The sequence below is a fragment of the Lygodium microphyllum genome, chromosome 24, assembly GCF_053477565.2.
Source record: "Lygodium microphyllum isolate KBCC chromosome 24, Lygodium_microphyllum_v1.1.10, whole genome shotgun sequence".
NCBI classification, from domain to species: domain Eukaryota; kingdom Viridiplantae; phylum Streptophyta; class Polypodiopsida; order Schizaeales; family Lygodiaceae; genus Lygodium; species Lygodium microphyllum.
Window position 1 is genome coordinate 85407635 of NC_141158.1, and position 26096 is coordinate 85433730.

At 46.3% G+C, this 26096-nt stretch overlaps 1 protein-coding gene across 1 annotated transcript in view; it reads right to left on the reverse strand.

The window, feature by feature from the left end:
* LOC148015316 (uncharacterized) overlaps nucleotides 1-26096 on the reverse strand; it is a 293490-nt gene that overhangs the window by 219191 nt on the left and 48203 nt on the right. Inside the window, exons 8-11 of the mRNA XM_087664938.1 lie at nucleotides 17803-18132; nucleotides 17237-17557; nucleotides 15714-16112; nucleotides 1858-2196 (exon numbers count right to left, since the gene is read on the reverse strand). Coding sequence (XP_087521064.1) covers nucleotides 1858-2196; nucleotides 15714-16112; nucleotides 17237-17557; nucleotides 17803-18132 — 1389 coding nt within the window. The remainder of the gene's footprint in view (nucleotides 1-1857; nucleotides 2197-15713; nucleotides 16113-17236; nucleotides 17558-17802; nucleotides 18133-26096) is intronic.

A 26096-nucleotide genomic window follows, 5' to 3' on the forward strand; every position in this document is an offset into this window, starting at 1 on the left:
CTTAGGGAGGAACTTTGAGGTTAGATTCGCAATTGCCATTATTAGAGCATGGAGATCTGTATCATTGGGCCTTCACCAGCTACCCTTGACTCTAGCCAAAGAGAAGAGAAGGCAGCCTCTTGTCTTCAATCACTGTTTCAGATCAAAGTTAGATCACAGTCTTGGATAAAGGACATTTATCACAGGGAAAATTTTCCCTATAGGTAGCTACATCACTGGGAGATTGGTTTGCATTTCAAGAGCTACCATAGGAGGCTTAGAGACAAAGACTACAGAGTCTTAAGGGAGATAGAGCTATGATTGAGGCTGTGATGAAGAGAGTTCTACCAGATTAGTGGACAGATACAAGCAGTTCTTAAACCTAGATTGGTCTCTTCTCTAGAGGGCACATTCTTCGAGTTATCAATGTGGTTAGTAGAGACAGGGAGTTCACTTTTATGGTTGAGGAGGATGGCTGCCTCCAGCGAGAGCATTGTGACCAGACAACATTTACTGGATGCTCTAGATAGAGGATCATAGTAGTAGCACATTGTGAAAGCAAGTGGTACATAAACCCAAACCCAAATACTTGCTTGATAAATTGATGGTGATTTTGGGCTTATCAAAGGAGGCCTCTTCAAAGAGTACTAGGCTAGGGAGGAGGATTCAATGAGCAGGATTAGAGCACAACTAGCAACTGCCTCCTAGCAGAGAGAGGGCATATTAGACCTATTCTTATACAACTTTTGGAGGAGGCTACATGACATCTTTAGGCCTAGGAAAATAGCATCTCAGACCTATTCTTATGCGACTTTTGGAGGAGGCAGCATGAAATCTTTAGGCCTAGGAAGATATCGCTCTTCTTATGACCTCTAGCTCACAGGAGCTCAGCAGGTTGGCAATTGGCTTGGATATCGCAGGGACGTTGTGGCACATACAAGATGAGGTGAGCCAAAGGAGAGATGGAGACACTGCCTATGGGGCATCCCTAGAGCCCAGGGCTATGTAGGAGAGATGTCAAGATGAAATTCCACGGCAGAGACCATGGTGGAAACCTGGGGGGACTGTAGAAGCCAAGCATGTGGTTATGAGGGTACCTAGCATCTCCTAGGGTATGGTCTTATCTATCAATTGAGTGGCAGGTCATTGCATATCAAAACTTGAAGTCTATAGGCTGGATCCTTGGATGATTTCTAGGAGGGATTTTGGAACCAGAACATTAAGTCCCTTTTTAAATTGTATATTGAAGGAGATCATGGTATAGTCCTGGTCATTGTGTCTTTTATACAATTTTCATGGAGACTTCGTTGCATTTATTTAAATCATGCCCAATAGCTCCTTAGGCACAGTCTTATCTATCCACTGTGGCAGGTCGTTATGTATCAAAATTTGAAGCCTAGGGACTAGATTCTCGGATGCCTTCTAGGATGTCCTTTGAAACTGAAAACTAAGTCCTTTTCTAGTTTGTATGCTGGTGGGGATCATGGCATATATGGTCCTTCATATTTCATTTGCATCAGGCCTTTCTTCACATGTAGCAAAGAAGTCAATGATTACTACTAGGGAAGCTTCTTTTCTCTAGGACCAGCTGGAATTACTGAAAATGAGAAGCTTCAACAATGGCTTTGGGTAGTCAGGGATGCTAGGTTGACACTTCAGCCTCTCCATTGAGGTTCAATGACATCACCTGCATGGGACCCACATGTTGGCCAGATGACCTTATGTATGGTTAATTCTTTTATGATGTATCAAACATTACACACGCGAGCGCGCACGGAGTGAGTGAGTGAATTAAGATCTGAACCCATGTTTGCAAACTGATAAAACGAATGGTTTACCACTATGATAGCCTGTTTTACATTGATATTTTGATTTTACCTGGAAACACTTTGTATGAGAATGGCGAACCTTTGATCCACACTTTACCATCACCAACATAACATGAAAAATTTCCAGCTTTAGAACTCACATTGAAAATGATGCTACCTGTACTTTCATTCCATGTAAATGGAATTGGCATTAAAGAACCTTCATCCTCATGTATTAAAGAGCTTACGTTCAAACTTGAAACAAACTGACTAACTAACTGCAAAGATGTATTTATGGCATTGTCATAAGCATCATTTGCTGTGAATATAAGGCTTGCTTCACCAAACAATGGAAATGCATCGATATCATCTAACCATGACCCATTGCAATGTGGTATAGAAGGAGCACCTGCAAAACGACAATGCTAGTGTTGTATTTTTTTTCCAAAACAAAAGCAAATTCTGTTTAATGACACCTAAAGAAAAACTATTCGAAATAATGAAAAACAAAAATAAAAGTACATGAATATACATTTCTCATCTTACACTTCTAAGAAGGTGCCCACAGTTCAAGTGACTGGAAAGGCTTTTGCATCCTCCTTGTGCTCATAATCACTTGTGATCTCTTCCATCTGCCTTTTAAGCTTATGATCTAAGTAAAGAGACTCATGCAAAGTTGAGAAACTCATCGGAGAAAGTGATGGGACCAAAACCTGCTGCCTTACCATTTGGCCATACCCCAAGATGGGGAATGACAAAACAGTTAGGGAATCTGAGTCATGGTATCTTACTGCTAAGTAGCCTCACTATGTCTTGTTGTCTAGATATACTAGAAAACGATGTTGCAATTAAGATTCATCCTCAAGGTAGTCACGTATGATCCGTCCTATCCATCCAGTCCGTGGACTTGGTATGGTGCCGAATTTACACAAAAAAATCTTCAATAAAATTCGTACGGTCATTAAAAAATACATAGAAAATTAAGGGTTAGGCTACTAAATATTACTTGTTTTGACATCAGAGTGGCTACCCATGAGATAGAGTATCACAAGGCATTATCCATCCAATACCAATACAGTTTACAAACTACAAATATCTTTGTTTCAATTTTCAACAATGAGTCATGAACATAACAAGACATCGAGACAAAATGTAAATCCAAGACTCTAGTCACAACTAATTTCCAAGATCCAATTTAATTTATAAGATTGAAGACATGTGCAATGGATTTTAAAAAAAGCTAGCTGCAATGATGGATCATGATTCATGGATCATGGTATAACAAGTCACAAGTGACAAGTGGTAAGTACAAAAAGTAGTAGATAGTAGACACAAAAACTTAAGGCTACTTACGATGAGTTGTGTATAATGCAAAGGCTTCACGAAGAGGCTTAGGCATTGTAAAAGTAAAGAATATAGAGATATAGGTAGAGGCAAAGAAAGGGAAAGAAGAGGAGGTAAAGGAAGAGGAAATAGAAATAGAGCTAGAGGGGATGAGACACAAGAGGAAGAGGATGCAAAGGTAGAGTCTAGAGAGAAGTGAATAGAGGAGAGAGAAAAATAGAGGAGCTTGTAAGAGAGGTAGAAGAAGAGAAGGTGTTAAGTGAGGTGCCAGGGCTTTGTTGGAGAAGATTGGATTGATATATCAAAAAACTTGCCTACCTTGTTGTTAATGGCTGTGAATTCATATTTCTTCATCGGTCTTGTTATCTCATCTCGTGATTTCCAAAAGGGAAGTGTTGTTGCATATGAGGTGGGATCCTCCATTGAATCATCAATAGGATAATTCCTTACCAAGTGAGATTTTGACCAAGTTATCAATGGAAAGCATGCATGCTAGACAATAGTTTAACAAATGGCAATGCTCATCTGCTTCACAAAGCAGCCCACTTGCTATCTTTCAAGAAGGCAAGTCATAGGTTCAAGGTGCTGAGAGTTTATAGGCCACTTTGGAATTGTTTGATTTGGTATATTTCAACTTTAAGCCTCATCCCTCCCCTTGATAAGTAGGAACAATGGAGCGATTCGATGTTAAGGATTTGAAGCCCTAATGAATATATCTACTAATCTAGTTTATCATAGGTTGGCTGAAGATGAGCATTGGGTAACTATGCAAGAGAATTAGATGTGGAAGCTCAAACATCAAGCATCCTGGTGGAAGGCCACATTACTGAGTGTTTGGGCTTCAAAGATGCCTTTTCATGGTAAAGTGTTCATGTGGAGACTTCTCATGAGAAGATTACCAACTGGCACAACCAGTTAAGAAAAAGGATGATTAGCCATGGACATTGTCTTTGTATGCTTGCATGGACAGTTTGTTGCATTTGTTCAAGTCGTGCCATCACTACATGGAACGTACAAGTTCACCAAACAGCCTTATGTATGCTTGATTATTTTACAATATATAATATGGCTAACAGTCTTAAATATGCCTGATTCTTTTACAATATATCATATATTACACATGAGAGAGAGAGCGAGAGAGAGAAAGGGATAGATTTAATCAGATGGAGAGATTGGGCATGAAGACTATTCAAGATGTTCTTCCGAGTCAGTCTAGGCTTTATTCTTTTCGCCATATTCGTCAGTAGTTCTAGGTACCTTGAGGCTACAAACTGATTTGGTCAACCTTGGATGACTGCCAGCTTCACAGGAACTCTCCCTTGCCTATTTTTCAGCTCTTATAGCCATGATTAGATTTGGGCTTTGGAGAAACCAGAAGGCTTATTGAAACAGTCAGCCAATTAGATTTACCACAAAATGGTTGAGGATCAGAGATGGGTCACCGAAAAAGCAAATAAAGTTTGGTCCATTTCTGGCTGTAGAGATAATGGCGTGATCGAGCTTCATCTTTGGAAGTCCAAGCTTCCCTATCAAGCGAAATTTTTGGCATGGAGACTCCTTATTGGGGGTCTTCCCACTAGAGATGTGCTGCATGGTCACAAGATATTCCATGGCAAATGTATTCTCTGTACAACATGTGATCAAACCCCTACTCATCTTTTCAACTCTTGCCCAGTTGAAAGACAGATTTCAGACTTCAGTTTGAGAGTGTGAATCTCAGTGACATGTCAAAGAACACCCATCTGTTCTTGGGTTTTGGGCAAGATGCTGTCCATGACCCTGTTACAGTCCCATCATCCTTGCTTCTATCAGTTTATGCAATGGACTACTCTTTGGCACATCTCGTGGACTCACAATGTTTTTATCTTTGATTCAACCTCGAGCATTTGTGGTCATGTGAAAGGCTTGCTATTGTGGCAGATTACTTTCATTGTTTCAGCTGGCTTGATATTTGGAGAGGTGGCTGCTCCATGCATGGATATATTCGCTCCACCCCTGTTATGCCCACTTCATGATCCACTTCTTTTGTTCTTGTAGTGTGGCGTTTTCATAGCCTTTTGGCTTCATGAGTGCTTGTTTCCGGTCTTTGATTGTGCTTGGCTGGCCAAAAAGTTTATGTAAATATTTTCTATACGTTAATTCAAAGTTCTTCATAGAGAGAGAGAGAGAGAGACATGGACGGGATGATGGCGAGGTCCAGCGATGGCTGATGGCGACCCTTTGTGACCCCCCCTACATTGTGATTTGACCCTAGCTCCTCGTCCTTGCTTTCTTGCGCAGCCAGCATCAAGCTTTTAGGCCTGCGCTCATGGTTGCTGCTACCTGCATTAACGACTGGTGCCCACCAACGTGTCCTGCGATCTGCCTACCTGTGATCACGCTGCTCAACAGAGAGGAAGCCCAAGCCCTGCCCAACGTACCACCAAATTGTCAGGATCTTAGGGCCTGCGACTCTGACCCTGCACACGTCAGGTAATGGCGGCCACAGAATTACACAGAAAGGACACATCTGCGCTCCTACGAGGACTGAGGATTACTGTCGACCAGAGGCTGCAAACTGGACATTCTCCTATTGCACATGCAATCTGCCCCTTCACATTGACAAAGAGAGCAGACCTGCCTCTGTACACACACACACACAGAGCGAAGGACAAGGCTGCCCTCTCAGCCCTTTGCTGTTCACTTTAGTCACTCATCCGATGCTTTCATTGTTGGACAAGTTGTCTGATCAAGGGGAGATAGTTGGTCTGACTCTTCCTAGTGCAGCCCAACTTTTGGGGCAATCTTTGGCAGATGATTCCTTCATGTTTCTTAAGGCTGATCACTCGAATGTCAATCGAGCAATGGTTGCATGGAATATTTTTGCTATCGCATCAAGACTTCATATTAACACTACACTGCTTTCTTGCACAGAGAATGATTTACAAGCCTTGGGCTGGCATGAAATTGTGATCTCTGAGGGAAACATAACTAGACATTTGGGCTATCCTATTGGTGTGGATGTAGCCTCCCATACATTGCTAGATTGGATGCCATCCCGTATTCATGATCGGTTCATGTATTGGAAGTCTCAATGCTGGCCTCTTCATGTAAGATTTAAGGTTACTCAATGCATCATGATCAGCATGATCTCGTTTTTCCTGCCTCTTCCTCCTTGGACCAAGAAGTCTCTTCTGGAATTGGTTCAAGCTATCCAATTCATGTTGTGGAAAAAGAAAGGGAATCGCTTGGGCTAGGTGTGGATTTCATGGCAACATATGACTACTCCTAAAAGGATGGGGGGAGCAGCTTTTTTGGATGCTAACTTGCATATGGCAGCCTTGAGACTGGCACTTTTGCAGACATTACATACAGAGAGTGATCCGTGGTCAGATATTGCAAAATGTTTCATAGAAAAGACTAGAATCTCTCATGGCAGTATGGTTATTCATGCTTCTTGGTGGCATGTGCTTAATTCCACAAGACCTGTAAAGGTCTCTTAAGTCTTTTCTTCTTTCTCATTTGATTGCCTCTTGGTAGGAGATGTTATGTTTTGCAGTTTGACACCCCCCTGATTCTCCTAAGGAGGAGAATTCATTGCAAGGTGAAGTGTTGGCTACTTCCAGGTTGTTGGATTGGCCCCATAAAGATTTGCACAGAGATAAGTTTAATCGGATGGCTCGTTTGGGGTTACGGACAGTCCTCGATGGTGTCATTCCTGGATAGGCTCGTCTTTATTCTTTTCACGTATCCATCAGCACTTCTAGGTGCCTCGTGGTTATCATCATATTTGGTCATCCATACAAGACAAGCTTTTGAGGTTCTCCCCTTTGCCAGTATTACAACAATTCTCTCCATGGCATGATTGGAAGTTTGTGATTCCTGATGATTTTGAGAAAAGGTCAACTAACTAGATTTAGATTTATCATCAAATGGTCGAGGCTAAGAGATGGGTCACGGAAAAGGCTAATAAAGTATGGCATACTCGGGATAGCAAAAAGAAGTGGCAGGAAAGATTCATCCAGCTTTGGAAGTCTAAGGTTCCGTATCAAGGTAAAGTGTTTATGTGGAGGCTACTAATTGGGGGTCTTCCAACTGGCGATGCGTTGCGAGCTCGCAAGATCTCGGCTTGATCGTTGTGTGTTCATTACTACATGCGATGAAATAGTGCTTCATCTTTTTGTCTCTTGCCTTGTTGCTACACAAATTTGAAGTTTTGTTTCCAATGTGTGGTCCGTGGCATCTCAGCACTGGATATTAGTTCGTTCGTGGATTATGGGAAAGATGATTTCCTCATCTTCTTTGCATTTCGATTATTCCTGTGTTTTCCATTTCCTTAGATGGACAGCCCTGTGGTATATTTGGCATACTCGGAATGCCTTCATTTTTTATTCAGTATCGGGTATTTGTGGTCATGTGGCCCGTGTTCGTGGTTTAGTATAATGGCAGATCTCATTTATGGTCTCAGCTGATTTGGTTCTTCCTAACATTGCCGCTCCCTGGTTGGATATTTTTTGCTCCACTCCAACTTTCCTTTTTGAATGACATTTCAAATTCCGAGTTGTGATAAACTTTTAGTTCTATCTGTGTTTTTTTCTCTGCTAACCTGATGGTCTGATGTAAAAAATGTGAGACTTATATCCTTTTTGTTTGGTTGGCATGAAGGCTGAATGTAAATATTCCAATATTAATATACACTCATTCACGAAAATAAAGAGAGAGAGAAGGACAGTCCTGGGCAGCCCTAAAGAGGCTTGGTTATGGAGAAACTGCAGGAGTCAAATGGTATTGATATGGCTTTTCTTGACCAGCATATCGGAAATGGGGATGATAATGGTTCGGGTGAATTAGATGGTACTCCTTAGCAAAAGACTCTGGACAGTTTTGATGGATGGGGATGAGACGGGTAAGTGTCGTAAAATGTCGGTTGATGAACCGGACTTGTGTGCTCAGAATTTGCCTCAGCCAAATGTTCATGCTTCATGCTCTCAGCCTGAGGGGCCTTTTAAGTTTATGATGGCTACTACTAATAATCTAATGTTGGATTACGCTCAAGCCAATGAGGGTAAAGCGAGTTCTTTATCCACAGGGGAACATGTGGTAGTTGTCATGGGCACAGATCTGGCTTTACAACAAATTGCTGCTTTCCATGAGAGGGCAACCATCTTCTACTTCATGGGAAGGACTCTTTTGATCACTAGAATTCGGGCGTGGTTGCAGTCTATGCTTGTCAGTGTTGAGATGGGTCAAGATGATACTTTAGCACAAGTGCAAAGCCTGCTTGTTGAAGAGATTTATGATGGGCCGAAGGGATTCTTTGAAGTCCTTTTTCACTCCCCGGAAGTGCGTGCTTTTATTATGTGACGTATCCCTTTGTTTATGGATGGTCAATTAGTACATATGGTCCTTGGAGACCTATGGCAGAATTTAAGTACTTAGGCAGCCGTATCCGATTTGGGTTGAGGTGGTTGATTTTCCTGTGCATCTTTGGAGACTTCTACCTTTGGTATTGAGAACTCTTGGTGAAGTATTGGTGGAGCCTCGATTGGCTTCCTGCAACAGGAATAGGGCCTGCATGCTTTGGGATATAGGGAAACCTCGCCCTCGGTTTGAGGCTCCAAGATTGCAAACATTGGTTTACGAGCGGAAATGGGGAACATCTGCTGGTCACTATTTCAGATGTGGCCAATTGGGCCATTTCATTTCTGAATGCGATACAAGCCGGATGTTTTGCAAAGTCCAATGGTTCCTAACACAGATATGCATGAGCATCATCCTTAGCAAGTGGTAGAGCAGCCAAAAAACAGATTATGAGCCGCTTGTCCAACATGGATATGATGAAGGAAAGAAGAATGTGTCTCAAGGTAAAGGATAGCCAATAGGCTTAACATCCTACATATGGAATTACTCAAGCACCTTCTATATATACTCCTGTTGTGACATGCAAAGGAGCCCCTTAGAGAGATGCCGCGTTTGATGCACATACCAAGAATATGTGAGGCCCATGCTCCATGTCCTTCATCTCAAAGCTCTTCTTGAGCTAAGTCTTCAAAGCATCTAACTCATCATGAGATCTCCCAATTTTTCAATATATCATCAATATAAAGTAATAAGATAATTAGGCTATCATCCGGCTGGGCAGGTTTTATGTGGGAGAGTGGGGAGGTTCTCGCGGAGGCCAAATTGAGTAGTTGGCAGGCACCACACTATCCGATCACTGCCCAGTTCTCCTGGCACTTGATCCCCCAGCATCCGCCCTAGATACACGATCCTGTCGGATCCCTGACTCTATCTATGGAAGGGAGGAGGTGTCAAGACAAATAGAGCAGATCTGGACCAGAGAGTGGGTTAGGAGGGACAGGTTAGCAAAGGAGGTTGCAGAGGTCCTAGCCGAGTCAAGCAGAATTTGCCAAGAGGCAGCCCTACAGGCTAGGCAGTAGTGCTGGGAAGAGGAGAGAGCACTCCGGCGGGACTTGGCAGCTACGCAGAGATTGTTGCAGAAAACACCAAGAGATCCCATCCTCCACTCACAGGAGGTGCACGCGCGTGCAGCCATCGCTGGCCTAGAGGATAGGCGCTCGGAGTTCTCTTTGCGCACTTCAGCAGCCTTTTGGGAGCGGAAGGGAGATACCATGTGCAGGGAGTTCTTCCAGGGGCACCAGCCCCGCACCGCGGGAGAACAGATACACAGCCTTAAGGATCAGTATGGGAGGGCCCGTTCTAGCCCTGATGAGGTGATGGAGACTGCTACAGACTATTACACACGCCTCTTCCAGTAGGAGACAACGTCAATTAGAGGACAGAGATGCATACAGCAGGTATGGGATCACATCCCGTCCCTCGTCACACAGGAGACAGGACACGCCCTCCTAGTCCCCTTCACAGAGAAGGAACTAGAGGAGGCTTTCCATACACAGGATGGGCAAAAATGCCGGGGGGAGGATGGCCTCTCTAAGGCCTTCTTCACTACCTACTGGGAGGTGGTGAAGGATCCCCTATTGAGGGCTTTCCAGGAGATATTCACCTCAGGACAGATACCAGGGAGGATCTCGGCAGGCCTTATCAGTCTTCTCCCCAAAGGGGGAGACCGGTTGGAGCTATCCCAGTGGAGACCGATCACCTTATTGTCAGTGGCCTATAAGACTCTGGCAAAGATGATTAGTAGACGATTACGCCATGTGCTTCAAGACATCATTCATGACACACAGACAGGCTTTGTCTAGGATAGGAACATCCTAGACAATGTATTTACATTCTTTGAGGCGATAGAGTGGGTTCAGCACAGTGGGCAAAGACAGGCAGTACTACTATTGGACTTCGAGAAAGCATACAATAGGGTAGACTGGGATTTCCTAGAGGGTACCATGGTGAAGTTAGGATTTCCCCACGCTTGGATTCGCGGGGTCTCCGGCCTCTACAGATCAGCCACCAGCAGGGTTCTCATAGGCGGAAGGCGAGGGGAGGAGGTCCGGCTGCAGAGATCGGTCCGACAGGGCTACCCCTTGGTCCCATACATGTTCCTACTCTTCCCAGAGGCGATGTCCCACTTCCTCAGGTCACGTATGAGTGGACTATGCGGCCTCCGACTTCTAGTGAGAGAGGAGACTGAGTTGTTAGACTCAGAGTACGCAGATGACACAGGACTCTACATAGAGGACGATGAGGTGATGCTGGAAAGAATGAGGCTGCTCTTGAGGTGTTCTGTGTTGTACCGGGTGCGAAAATCAACTGGCGAAAGTCGGTTGGTTTCCTCATAGACCCGGACTCTAGCACGGAGTGGGGAGTCTACTTGGGTTTTAGATGGGTGAGCAGAGGGCAGACTGTCCGATACCTGGGTTCCAGGTGGGACTTGATATCACTCCTACCCAGCAGGTTCTTCCTGTTCTAGACTCTATTAGGAGGAAACTGACCTACTGGAGCACGGCTCGCCTCTCACTAGCCGATCGAGCCCTGGTGGTTAACCAGGTCCTCCTAGCGATGGCTTGGTACATTGCCTCGTGTTGGTGTTTCTCCTCATCGTGCGTAGGGCAGCTTCGCCACCTGGTGCGGAATTTCCTTTGGTCGGGGTTTGATGGCTCCAGAGACTCCAGGGCCAAGGTGGCGTGGGCGACCATCATACGACATTGATCAGTGTCCGCAATCTCATACCAGGCGGGCAGACCTGGAAGGTCTTACTGGAGGAGGGCCATCACGACTGCAAACCGAGGCTTGGCGGGGAGTGGAGGTCGTCCCTGAGATGGATCTTTACTTCAGCCCAGATTACCCCGCTCAGATCACCTTTCCTGCGGAGCCTACTCCGGAGTGGCTTGCCCCCCCGTTACGAGAACCGATAGAGGCCAGGGAGGTATGGGCAGCCAGGTTCTCTCCAACAGGCATCCCTCTTCAGGTGGCAGGTAGAGTGGGTGGCGTCCCCCAGGGGACCTTTTCCGTTCAGAGGGGGACGTGACCCTTGACAGAGGGCAATAGGATGAGGGGATTGCCACCCTTTCATGGAGGAGGATTTGGGTGGTGGGTCGTCAGGGGAAGACTTGGCGACTAGACTCCTATGTTTTCTGGATGGAGCTCAAGGAGTGGCGCCTTTGGATCTGGGAGGGTAGACCACTTGATGAGCTGGAGTGGGATCCAGGAGAGTGGCTATGGCCAGCCTCTGCGGTTGCAAAAAAGCCACCCAGGTTTCTAGAATACACTGCCAGGATTGGCAGACATGTACTGATGCAGGAGGATATGGACTGGGCGCCGTCACGCAGCAGCCACGGAGCAGAGCACAGCATCACGGTGCCCTTCCGACGGACCTTCTGGCGCCGCCTATGGGATAGCTGGAGGTTGAGGAGGGTGTCGTATTTTTTATGGCTGGTGGCACATGGAGGATTGGCAGTGGGAAGCTGGCTTGCCCAGATACAGAAGGAGGGAGGTTATAAGCGCTGCACACAACAGCTTCTAGAAACCCCAAAACACTACCTTTGTTCTTATGAGGAGGCGCAGTTGGTGTGGAGAGGTGCATGCTGTATCCTTTGACGTATAGCACCCAGCCTCGGGTATATTTCATGGGGAGCTTTCTGTTGGCAGGTAGTCAGCTAGGGCCGTCACCTTCTGTATGAGGTCGGGATGCAGGACAAGATCTTCATGATCGAGGAAGGGTCATGCGCAGTGGTGGATTTGGAAGCCTTACCTATCCGACGTTACTGGAGCCCACAGCAGACCACTCAGAGATATGGGAGATCATAGGGAGTCTTACTAGATAGCACATCTGGAAGGCACGTTGTCAGGTGGCCTTCGGCACTGAGAGACTCTCAGCACCTGCGACCTTAGCAGAGCTATGGACCTTCATCATTCACTCCCTCTGCGGCCGATGGGGTCAGGTGCAGGGCAAGTCCAGGGCTCGTCAGGAGCTCCGTGGTCACTTCATGCGTACCTAGGGTGGTCAGGGCCTATTCTTCGTGATGCAGGCAGGCAATCCCATTTGGCGATATACCCCTCCCCCATGGCTTCTTGTCCCCATCCCCCTAGACCGCCTTGAGAGGCTTGTATACATGATGTAGTGGTGACTTTGCATCAGCTCCAGTTTATTCTGTTGAGCATGAGCACTCTGTTGTAATCAAATTTTTTGAGTAATATAATCAGCCACATTCTACTAGAAAAAAAAAAGGAGCGGAAGCTTTACACAACAATAACTGTCAATCCCATAAATTTTTTGCTCAATTGCATAAAAAATATGCTCGTGAAAATATTGTGTGCTTAATGGATGAGCAAGGTGTTATGGTGACTGAACCTGCTTCCATCATTCAAATGTGCGTTGACTTTTATAAATCATTGTTGAGCCCATAGGAGACTATTTCAAATGTAGTTCTTTCTACTCATAGATATATTTGCAATTTGGTTGGTAACCAGGTTAAACCAAAATGGGTTGATTTGATGGAGGCCGATATTTTGGAGGAGGAAGTGAAAGAGGTGTTGTCTCACTTGCCTCAAAGGAAAAGCCCTAGTTGGGATGGGCTTCCTAATGAACTGCTTTCGGCCCATGTGGAGCAACTTAAGGACCCATTACCGCGTCTGTGTCAGCAAGTGTGGAATTTTGGTGAGATGCTTTCAGACTGGAAGATTGCCGTCATTCAGTTATTGCCCAAGTTTCCCTCTCCATCCTCCTTGAAACAATGTAGACCCATCTCTCTTATGGTTCTTTATATAAAATCTTTTCTAAAATCATTGCCAATAGGTTGCAGAAAGTATTTCCGTAGTTGATTCATCCACGCCAATACGGTTTCATTAAGAGCAGGAATATAATGCACAAGTTTTGAATGTTCAAGTTGGAATCGACTATGCTAAAGCTTCAGCCCAGCAAGTGGTCATGCTTCAACTTCATATTGAAAAGGCATTTGATCATGTTAGCTGGTTTTTTTTCCGATAGCTAATGATCACCATGGGATTCGGGCCTCATATGATCTCTCTTGTGGATACTATTAGTCAGGGGGCTGTTGCCCGCATCGCACTTAATGGAGGGATCACGGATGCAATTGCCTTGTCCCGACGATCTCTTTGACAAGGCTGCCCTCTCAGCCCTTTGCTATTCACTCTACTCACTCACCCGATGCTTTCATTGTTGGACAAGTTGGGCGATTAAGGGGAGATAGTTGGTCTGACTCTTCCTAGTGGGGCCCAACTTTTGGGACAATCTTTGGTAGATGATTCCTTTATGTTTCTTAAGGCTGATCACTCAAATGTCAATTAAGCAATGGTTGCATGGAATATTTTTGCTATCGCATCGAGACTTCATATTAACACTAAGAAATCTACACTGCTTTCTTGCACAAAGAATGATTTGCAAGCCTTGGGCTGGCATGGAATTGTGATCTCTAAGGGAAACATAACTAGACATTTGGGCTATCCTATCCCCCATACATTGCTAGATTGGATGTCATCCCGTATTCATAATCGGTTCATGTACTGGAAGTCTCAATGTTGGTCTCTTCATGTGCGACTTAAGGTTACTCAATGCACCATGATCAGGATGATCTCGTTTTTCTGGTCTCTTCTTCCTTGGACCAAGAAGTCTCTTCTGAAATTGGTTCAACCTATCCGATTCATGCTGTGGAAAAAAAAAAGGAAATCGCTTGGGCCAGGTGTGGATTTCTTGGCAGCATATGACTACTCCTAAAAGGATGGGGGAGCAGCTTTTTTGGATGCTAACTTGCATATGGCAACCTTGAGGCTGGCACTTTTGCAGACATTACGTACAGAGAGTGATCCGTGGTCAGATATTGCAAAATGTTTCATAGAAAAGACTGGAATCTCTCATGGCAGTACAATTATTCATGCTTCTTGGTGGCATGTGCTTAATTCCACAAGACATGTAAAGGTCTCTAAGTCTTTTCTTCTTCCTCATTTGATTGCCTCTTGGCAAGAGATGCTACATTTTGCAGTTTGGCGGCCCCGTGATTCTCGTAAGGAGGAGAATTCGTTGCAAGGTGAAGTGTTGGCTACTTCCAGGTTGTTGGATTGGCCCCATAAAGATTTGCACAGAGATAAGTTTAATCGGATGGCTCGTTTGGGGTTACAGATACTCCTCGATGGTATCATTCCTGGACAAGCTCGTCTTTATTCTTTTGGGCGTATTTGTCAACACTTCCGGGTACCTTGCGGTTATCATCACATTTGGTCATCTATACAGGATAGGCTTTTGAGGTTCTCTCCTTTGCCAGTGTTATACCAGTCCTCTCCCTAGCATGATTGGAAGTTTGTGATTCTTGATGATTTTGAGAAAAGGTCAACTAACTAGATTTATCATCAAATGGTCGAGGTCAAGAGATGGGTCACGGAAAAGGATAATAAAGTATGGCATACTCGGGATGGCAAAAAGAAGTGGAAGGAAAGATTCATCCAGCTTTGGAAGTCTAAGGTTCCGTATCAAGGTAAAGTGTTCATGTGGAGGCTACTAATTGGGGGTCTTCCAACTGGTGATGTGTTGCGAGCTTGCAAGATCTCGGCTTGGTCGTTGTGTGTTCGGTACTACATGCGATGAAACAATGCTTCATCTTTTTGTCTCTTGCCCTGTTGCTACACAAATTTGAAGTTTTGTTTCTGGTGTGTGGTCGCGGCATCTTAGCACTGGATATCAATTTGTTTGTGGATTATGGGAAAGATGATTTCCTTGTCTTCTTTGCATTCAGATTATTCCTACATTTTCCATTTTCTTAGATGGACAGCCTTGTGGCATATTTGGCGTACTCGGAATGCCTTCATTTTTGATTCAGTATTGGGTATCCACGGTCATGTGGCCTGTGGTCGTGGTTTAGTATTATGGCAGATCTCCTCTATGGTCTCAGCTGATCTGGTTCTTCCTGACATTGCTGCTCCTTGGCTGGATATTATTTGCTCCACTCCAGCTGTCGTTTTTGAGTGACATTTCTGAGTTAGAGTTGCGATAGACTTTTAGTTGTATATGCATTTTTCTTTGCTGACCTGATGGTCTGAAATTGTATCTTTTCTGTTTGGTTGGCCTGAAGGCTGTGGCCTGAAGGCTGGATGTAAATATTCCAATATTAATATACACTCATTCACGAAAAGAGAGAGAGAGAGAGAGAGAGAGAGAGAGAGAGAGAGAGATACCTGGTGTTACATAGAACTGCAAGGGTGATGATTCAATAGGCTTAGCCACACTGGCATTCACAATATCTTCTTGCCAGCCTTCCATGTAGATGACAAGATCGGACTGGTTGCCAGTGATGTTCAGAAGGAAGCTACCAGTTAGAGGCAGAGAAAACCTGGTGATCTCAAAGCCCAATCCCCGAACAGACAACCTAGTCAGGTTTTTAATGGCCACTGCAGTTCCCCCTTCCTCCATAACAGAGAAGCTGAAGTTGAATTGTTCCACCCTCCCCTTGGCCTTGCTCACCGTGTTGTTATAGGCATCTATCAGATTCACCTTCACCTCTATCTGCTCCCCCGCACTAAACAAATTTGCTCCCTTTGTGAAGGAAGCTTTGCACAAGGGTACATACACAGGTCCTGCAACAAAATTTAAAATGGCATAATAAACATGGATTAATGTTTAATTTTTTTTTCTAGTTGGCTAGAGTAAGGCTTACCATGATGTCTTGACTACTCTCCTAATGAATAACACCTCTCCAGGACAATTCTACGGAGGTTAACTGCTTTTCATATATTCTAGCCTCTGAATTGGAGAAAAACTTAATAGTACATGTGAGTTTTATGAATAATGTTTCCAGGCACACTTGAGACAAATAAAAAGCACAATGATTAGTCTTTTAGTTCTGAAATTTACTGTCTAGTTTCTGCTCAATATAACACAAGTTTATTTTTTAAAAAGTCATAGTATATCCTTGTTCTGCTCTACTTATTAAGTACAAGACTCTGCCTCCCTTATCTTTTCTTCTCCCTTTTTCTCCCCTCGTTTTCTGTCCTTCCCGTTCCAATTATCAAGTTTTATTATTACCACTTCTTTTTTGTCCCTTCTCTCTTTTGATACAGGCTTTAAATAGATTCAACACTATACTGATTCTTAGCATAAGCATCAGTGTATTTGGTCAAGTCCTTTCCAGAATTTTATCCATATGTGTTAAAAGAAATTCAGACCATAGGAGAACTTGAGGCCTGTAAATACTTAAACTAAATCTTGTTATTCACAGCACACAAGCTATAGCTATGTCACACACAGTAAGGACATCATCAATTATGTTGGCTCCTGCTGAATGACCTAACAAGCTTTTCAGATTAATTACTTTCAGAAAACAACCAAAGTCTAAAACCTTGGCATCTACCTAAAAGTCTGAATAAATGCAGGTTATATATAGTAAGCCAATTCTATACCATCTTCAGGGATGAAACACCATGCCAATTGAATATTCTAGCATATCTAAAAACCCACTGATATCATTTCCCATTGATATACACCTCATGAAATTGGGGCTCTCGGAAAACTGGTCAGTTGAAGCTTGTTAGCCTTTAAGGGACTGATGAGTGATTCATCCATATTGATTTGAAAGATATTTCCTTCCCCTTGTACTACCTCTATTACTATTATAAACCGTGTCAGCAAATTTTAACTGAAAAAGGAAATGATCATAGTCCTAGAAGCTACAGAAATTCTGGTGGTTTAAGATGATTTTTACCAGGAATTACTTTGAACGAGCTAAAAGATCCAATGACTTCCGTCTCATTCACAAAAGTTTCTGAAGTAAAGTTTCCTGCTACCAGGCATCTTGTACACATGGTCACAACACCAAAGTCTGCTGATGGTATAGTTTGCATGTCGATGCATCTTGAAGGATTGATCCCACCTTGGTTGAAGCTTATGTTGTATGCAATGTTATTAACGTCCAGCAAGTTCATGGTAGAATCACAAAATTCTATGTCTTGACACAGGTAATTTCCAGCTTCAAATGTAGTTATATTGTTTTGCCATGACACTTGAATGGTGGAAGAAAATGAACCTGCCAGAATCTCACTAAATATAACATTATTGTTACAACAAGAATTATAAAGTTTGTGCATGAATCTGCATGCATACATCCACAGCTTGTAAGACCAAATCCTCCCACACACAGTGTATACATGCATGTACGTGCATGCAATATAGACAGGCATCTTTAAAGTGTTTTAGGTGAAAGTCCATAGGTTGTTACTCCTTTCTGCACCAAATGTTGACTATGCTAGTATTGCAAGAAAAACAACTTACTTGAATAAACTTTGTATCTGAAAGGGGAACTTCCAATCTCCATGTAGTTGTAATATACATGGCAAGGCCATACACCAGGCTCGGCATCCACATCGAAGGTGATGAGTGCATGCCCAGAGGAACTATTAGCTACTTGAGTGAAATTTTGATAAAAAGTGCTTTCATTTGCAAACTGGAAAAGCGTGGTGAATTGGAGAGGTTGTTGGGTTGATGCATTTATTAAATTGTGATGGGAGTCCATTAGAACCACTTCCAAGATTGCCTTTTCCCCTATTTTAAACCCTGTGCTGTTCTGCCAAAACCCACTACAATCTAAGCCAGATACTGGCCCTGCAATGGAAAATAATGGATGCCAAGGTTTTTGTATAGTACAAAACATATCCTAAATGCACTCCTGTGTTGTTTGCAAGTCAAAAAATAGGGGTAAACATTCACCTATGAGCTAATTCAAATGTGTTTTCAAATGTAAAGGTGTATTTAAAGTAGTTGAATACATCAGAAAACCCTCTCATAGATAAACCAATAAAAATATTCAGATCTCCAACACAAAGGTTTCTAACTTAGCCCACACAATCAGTTATTTATCATATTCTAATATTTCATAAAATCAAAAGAGGCTCTGTGTAAGTTGCAATTTTTTCAGGTCCTTATGTTGAACTTCTGTAAAAGTAAATTGAATCTTATACCACATGGATGTATAGAATTGTAGGCAAGCCTTTCCTAAGAGTAATACAAGTAGTTGAATGCCCTCACATGGCACACTAGCTTTAGGTTTTTTCTGCAATATCTTGCAAGGATAAGCTTATCAATACCTTTGACTAAAGCACAAGAATAGACTCACTTGAGAGTCCTTTTGCTTTGAAAGGTTACAGTGGCAACTGTATACTTTCAGATTTTGCAATACGTCTCATTTTGGTAAAAGACATATCTACATAGAGCAATCATATTGAGTCTAATTAGGCACAGTTTTCAAGGGGATGAAAGCAAGAGAATAGAGTCATAAAGGTCTCTCTTTTTAAGTCAAGTTTGTAGCTGCATTATTACAACCACTTCAATATGAGAACAACCAATTCAATATAAAGGTCTCTCTTTTTAAGTCAAGTTTGTAGCTGCATTATTACAACCACTTCAATATGAGAACAATCAACCAGAAAAGACCATGGACTTGTAGCAGTGAAGTGAGTTCATACATTCCATGAGCATTATAACCTCACATTTCAGTAAAAATTCATCATTAATCAACGTTCATTGAGCTGAACCAACACTAAAATTGACAAGGTAGATAAATGGCTCATGAAATGCGGCATATTGGGCTCTGTGACAACCACAACAGAACATTTTTCAGACTGGAAACACCCTTGGTCAGTGATCACACATTTCATGGAGTAGATTTTTGCCAGAGATTGCCAGTACTACAGGAGAGTGGTTCACTTTCAGAGACCTTCCTGTTTAAGTGCAAGAGCAGAGATTACAGGAACTCAGACAAGATCGGCTGGTTTTATAGTCTATTAAGGATGGAGTTCCTCAGGAGTGGAGAGAAGACTTGCCTACCTTGCAAACTTGGACAGGTCTCTTCTCTAGATGAGATGCATTGTTGTCTCTGATAGCCAAAGGGAGGCAGGGAGCCTTCCTTTACATAGATGACAGAATATTTGTAAGGGAGGAGGTCAGTGTGTCAGAGTTCTCTGGTTGCATTAGAAAGAAAAATAAGGAAATCCATACCAACTCTAGACTTCATTCAAGCAAAACGGATTGCAAGACATTATCCTAATTATGTGCTATTTCCTTGCATAATTGTTTTTCCAAGTAAAATGTGCCTGATTATATTACTAAAAAAAACTGATTACAACAGAGTGCTCATGCTCAACAGACTAGCTGGAGTTCATGCAAAGTCACAAATACATCATGTATACAAGCCTCTCAAGGAGGTCTGGGGGGGATGGGGGCAAGAAGCCATGGGGGGGGGAGTGTATCGCCAAGTGGGGCTGTTTGCCTGCATCATGAAAAACAGGTCTTGGCCGCCCCAAGTTCGCATGAAATGACAACGGAGCTCCCGACGAGCCATGGACTCACCTTGCACCTGATCCCATCGGCCGCGTAGGGAGTGGATGATGGAGGTCCAAAGCTCTGCTAAGGTTCCCTGTATTGAAAGTCTCTCTCCGCCGAAAGCCTCCTGACACCACGCCTTCCAGATATGCCATCTAGTAAGATTCCCTATGATCTCCCATACCTCCGAGCGGTCTTCTGTGGGCTCCAGTACTTGGCGGATGGGTAGAGCCTCCAAACCGACCACTGCGCATGACCCTGCCTCAATAATGAACATCGTGTCCTGCATCCCGGCCTCATACAGAAGGTGGCGGCCCTGGCTGGCTGCCTACCAACAGAAAGCTCCCCATGAGATACATCCAAGAATGGGTGCTATACAACAAAGGATGCGGCATGCTCCTCTCCACACGAGCTGCGCCTCCTCACATGACCAAATGCAATGCTTTGGGGTTTCCAGAGGCTGCTGTGTGCAACGCTTACAACCTCCCTCCTTCTGCATCTGGGCAAGCCAACTTCCCACCGCTAAGCGTTCATGTGCCACTAGCCATAAGAAATACGACACCCTCCTCGGCCTCCAGCTATCCCATAGGCAGCGCCAGAAGGTCCATCGGAAAGGCTCCGTGATGCTATGCTCTGCCCAGTGCCTGCTACGTGATGGCACCCAATCCATATCCTCTTGCATCAGTACGTGTTTGCCAATCCTGGCAGTGTACTCTAGGAACCTTGGTGACCGCAGTGGCGAGCCATAGCCACTCTCCTGAATCCCACTCCAGCTCATCAAGTGGTCTGCCCTCCCAGATCCAAAGGCGCCACTCCCTGAACTCCTTCCAGAAAACATAGGGGTCCAGTTACCATGTCTTCCCCTGAAGGCCCACCACCTAAATCCTCCTGCACGAAAGGGCGGCTATCCCCTCATCCTGCTGCCCTCTATCAAGGGCCAGATGCCCCCCCTCCTGAACGGCGAAGAAAGTCCCCTGCGGGGTGCTGCCCACTCTACCTGCCACCTGTAGGGGGATGCCTGTTGGTGAAAACCTAGCTGCCCATACCTCCCCGTGCTCTATCGGCTCTCGTATCGGGGGAGCAAGCCACTCCAGAGGTATTGCTGCGTCTATCTCCCTTCTCCTCAACTCCACTCCTCTCTCGCAGCTTGATACTCATTGCAACACCTCGTCCGCCATCCTGTCACCTCCCGCCATGTCCTGATGGTACGAGCCGGGCCGGCCTCCCAACTAGCCCACTGGATGTGGGGGCGCTTGCCAATCTGTGCCCCTTCCCGATCTTTGACCTGGGGTTTCCAAATCACCGACCGATGGTCTATCTCCTCCTGGCAGCCTGGGGGGCTCTGGATTAGGGCCTTACCGAGGCCCTGCCACACGCAGAGTAAGCTGCGTAGGAAAGGTGATCTGGGATGATGTGAAGATCCATCTCAGGGACGGCCTCCACTCACCTAGCCTCGGTCTATAGTCCTGAAGGCCCTCCTTCAATAAGACCTTAAAGGTCTGCGCGCCTGGTGTGAGGCCGCGCACAACTAGCTTGCCTAAGAGGGCCATACTCCAATACTCTAGGTCTATGATCCCAAGCCCTCCCTCTGACCGATGCCGTATGATGGTCGCCAACGCCACCTTGACCTTGGAATCCCTGGAACCATCTGACCCTGACCAAAGGAAATTCCAAAATAGGCGGCGAAGTTGCATTATGCATGATAAGGAGAAGCACCAACACGAGGCGATGCACCAGGCCGTCGCTAAGAGGACTTGGTTAACCACCAGGGCTCGGCTGGCTAGTGAGAGGCGAGCCATGCTCCAGTAGGTCAGTTTTCTCCGAATAGAATGAAGGACAGGAAGAAACTGCTGGGCAGGAGTAATGTCCAGTTCCACCTGGAACCCTAGGTACCGGACAGTTTGGCCTCTGCTCACCCATCTAAATCCCAGGTGGACGCCCCACTCCGTGCTAGAGTTTGGGTCTGTGAGGAAAGCAACTGACTTCCGCCAGTTGATTTTCGCTCCCGCTGCAGAATAGAATACGTCAAGAGCTAGCCTCACTCTCTCCAGCATCAACTCATTGTCCTCTATGAGTGCTGTATCATCTGCATACTCTGAGTCTAACAACTCAGTCTCCTCTCACACTGGAAGTCGGAGGCCGCGTAATCCGCTCATGCGTGACCTGAGGAAGTGAGATATCGCCTCTGCAAAGAGTAGAAACAGGTAAAGGGCCAGGGGGCAGCCCTATCGAACCGATCTCTCTAGCGGAAACTCCTCCCCTCACCTTCCACCTATGAGAACCTTGCTGGTGGCCGATCTGTAAAGGGCGGAGACCCCGCGAATCCAAACTTGGGGGAATCCCAACCTCATCATGGTGCCCTCTAGGAAATCCTAGTGCACCCTGTCATAAGCTTTCTCGAAATCCAAGAGTAGTACGGCCAGTCTCTGCCCACTGTGCTGAGCCCACTCTGTCGCCTTAAAGAAGGTAAATACATTGTCTAGGATGCTCCTATCCTGGACAAAGCCTGTCTGTGTATCATGGATGATGTCTGGAAGCAGGAGGCCTTATAGGCCATTGACAATAAGGTGATCGGTCTCCATTGGGAAAGCTCCAACCGGTCTCCTCCTTTGGGGAGAAGACTAATAAGGCCTGCCGAAAGACTCCCTCGCATCTGTCTTGAAGTGAAAATCTCTTGGAAGGCCATCAGTAGGGGGTCCTTCACCAATTCCCAGTAGGTAGTGAAGAAGGCCTTAGAGAGGCCATCCTCCCCTAGGCATTTCTGCCCATCCTGTGTATGGAAAGCCTCATCTAGTTCCTTCTCTATGAAGAGGACTAGGAGGGAGCGCCCCATCTCCTCTGTGACGAGGGACGGGATGTGATCCCAGACCTACTGTCTATATTTCTGTCCTCTAGCTGAAGCTATCTCCTACTAGAAAAGGCGCGTGTAATAGTCGGTGGATATCTCCATCACCTTGTCTGGGCTAGAATGAGTCCTCCCATACTGATCTCGAAGGCTGGGTATCTACTCTCCTACGATGTGAGGTTAGTGCACCTAGAAGAACTCCCTGCACATCGTGTCCCCCTTTTGTGCGTGGAGGGTGGGATCCTTTGGTGCCGCCTATAATAATCTTTGCGTGGCTGCAAGATCCCGCCGGAGTGCTCTCTCATCCTCCCAGCTCTATTGCCTAGCCTGTATGGCTGCCTCTTGGTACATTCTGCTCGACTCGGCTAGGATCTCTGCAACCTCCTTTGCTATTCGGTCCCTCCTGTCCCACTCTCTGGTCCAAATCTTCTCTATCTCTCGTCACTTCCTCCCTCCTATAGATCGAGTCAGGATCAAGTGTCAGGAGAACCGGGCAATGGACAACGTGGTGCGAGCCAATTGCTCAATCTGGTCTCCACGAGAGCCTCCCCACTCTCCCACATAAAACCTGTCCAACCGCTCTAGCAGGACTCCACCTAGCCACCTGTATCCCCAAGAGAAGTCCAACGACCTCTCCCTCCTGTGGAAGGCAGGGTCTCTCCATGCATCGCGTGCTCCTACTACCAGCAGAAAGACCTCCTATGCCTCTTGTTTCTCCCTAGCCATGCCCTAGTAGTTTTTGCCTCTACCCTGCTGGTCCTCCAAAGGCTCCAGGTTGTTGCAGTTTCCTCCAACGATCCAGGAGTCCACCTTTGGGAGTCCATCCGCGATCTCCACCCAAAACCTGCTGCGCGCCCTAACCTCCGTAGGGGCATAGACATTGAGGACTCCAATGCACAAGTCCCCAATATCCAATCTGATACATAGACCGTCCCTGCCACTATCGTCCCGTGCTCTCATACATAGGCAGTGAGACTCGACTCAATAGAGGTCCATAAGCCTCCACTCCTGCCGTGGGCACCTATGGTGTGCTCCGAGTAGGTGTGCATGCTGCCCGGACGTACCTTCCCTACCCGTTGGGCCTGAGTGGGGGTGAGCTTGTGCTCCTATAGAAGTAAGATGTCGATCCGTCCGGCAAGGGCAGGCTGCAACTCCTGCCAAACAATCAACTTCCTGCAACCACGTGCCCCACTGTAGTGGAGACTATTCACATTCCAGGATGCAAGGTGTAAGCTCATGGGGAAACCTATGACCGAACAAGCATCTGTTCGGTGTGGAGGTTGCTGATGAGGAGGAGAAACTATGAGGCATGCAAGTACGCTTTGCTCCCGGTATGGACGGCGAACTCCAATCCCCTATGATGGCCCTTAGTCGGACCATAGGGGTGATAGATGCTCCAAGTGGTACTATCAATGCATCTATCAACCATGTTGAGAGTTGTGACTCTGTACACTGGTAGAAACGGGCCACTTGTGCCAGGGGCCACTCGATCACATCCCTCGGAGCTCTCCACTGTGGAGGGGATCGAAAAATAATGCTCAAGTGTGGGATCTCGGCACTAGCCCACCAGTTAATGTCCATCATGCAACCAGGCCACTGCTGTGCAAATAGTGCTAATCCTTCTTCTCCCATCCACTAGGAGATGTGGTCCGCTACTTGACTCTTCGACTCCTCCGCTATCTGTGTAGTCGTCCACTCCCCTGAGTGAGAGGACTGAAGAAAAAAGGCGTAGTTTGGTCCACCCAGTGGTGCTAGTAGATGGACCTTGCCCCTCCTTGACTTACGAACCACGAAGATCCCCACCTCTAGAGGTAGTGGAAACTCTCCGCGCTCCGCAACTCTCAGGTAGGACCATGGGCCACTGCGGAAGAACCCTTGTGGCAATAACTATGCCTGTCTTGGGAAAGTGTGATTGGCGGCAGGGACGGATGAGCTGGTGGCTGTATGGGAGGGGAAAGACTACTGGTGCGAAGAGGATGTAGGTATGTATGGCTCATCACCTCCTGTGGGAGGAGGGGGGGTGGGTCTGGGGGGGGGTCACCTGAACCGGGTGCGGATCAGGGGGGATGCTCGGTAGGGGAGGTGGTGGGGGGGAAGAGGATCGGGGGATGGTGGGATGGACGGAGGTGCATAGCGGGTGTGGAGGGGGGCTGGTGGCCTTGGAAAGGGGGGACTTTGGGCCAGGGCGGTCGGGGGGGGGGGGGGGGGGGGGGGGCATGGGATGTCGAGGGGGATAGGTGTGGGGGCTGTGGGATCTCAAGTGAGGTAGTTCGTGGCCCAGGTGGTGGATGTGGGGGGGCTGCGCACCTGCCGGGTGGGACGGAGAGGGGGGGGGCTGTGGAGCGCTCTACTAAGGGAGCATCGCTCGCCCACCTGCTCCCTGCTAACGAGGCTGGGTCTGAGGAGGTGGCTACATCCCCCTGCCGTCTCCCTCTCTATCATCTCTGGACTTGTGTGAAGCCATTAGCGTCCACCTGCGGGCCTGTTGGCAAAGTTGCCTTGGCTCCGAAATGCGTGCAAACTGTTGCCTGATGCCCAAAGTCCTGGCAGCGTAGGCACTGCCCTGGTTGCCCAGTCACAATGACCCGCTGCCTAAAGAAGTGTTCACCTACCTCAATCTCTAGGAGCTATGGGATATTCTTGACCTCTTTCACTGCCACCCGTACCTTTGGGACTCCTGCTGCTATCATTGCATCCGTGAAGACGCGAGAAGAACAATGCTGAAGAGCCGTCCAAAGTCTTCCACCAACTGGTGATATTCTATCACCAGGCCGGGGAAAAGAAGGGTGACCGGGTGCCGAAGAAACCCGTTGTGGAGTGCAAATGCCTCCACAGTAAAGCCACTGTATCAAGGGACCATGTATATGACCCCCTTTGTGGACGCATATGGTGAATTGGCAAGTAACTCGTGAGCTGCGTCTGCTGAACTGAGCCGGACCATGAAGATTCCTTGGCCCATTAGGACCGCCTCCACGATTTGCGTTGTGCAGATGCACAGCGTGGAGTGAAGCCAGTCCCAAAGCTAGGCCCTTGTTGGGGAATGTTCTACTACCTAGCCATAAATCGTTGTTTCTTTTAGCTCCAGCTCCTTAGCTCGGATGGCTAAGAGTAGCTCCTTAGAGAGGACGACGTGCAAGGTGTTTGACTGGGAGGCACTCGTCGCTGAGTGCGCCGGCGTCTGACCAGAGGTTTCCATTGCGCGCCCCTTTTGAGAGAACTACCAATCATGTCGCAGTGCTACTTGAGAGAGGGGGGGGGGGGGGTGGAAGTTGTTGTAGATAGAGGGAACAACTGGAGGTTGGGGGAAAAATGGCGAAAGGGGGGGTAGAGAGCTGTTGTTTTTGGCAGTGGGGGGGGTGGTTGTACACTGCGGACGGATCTGAGATTGTGGATGGAGGCAGCA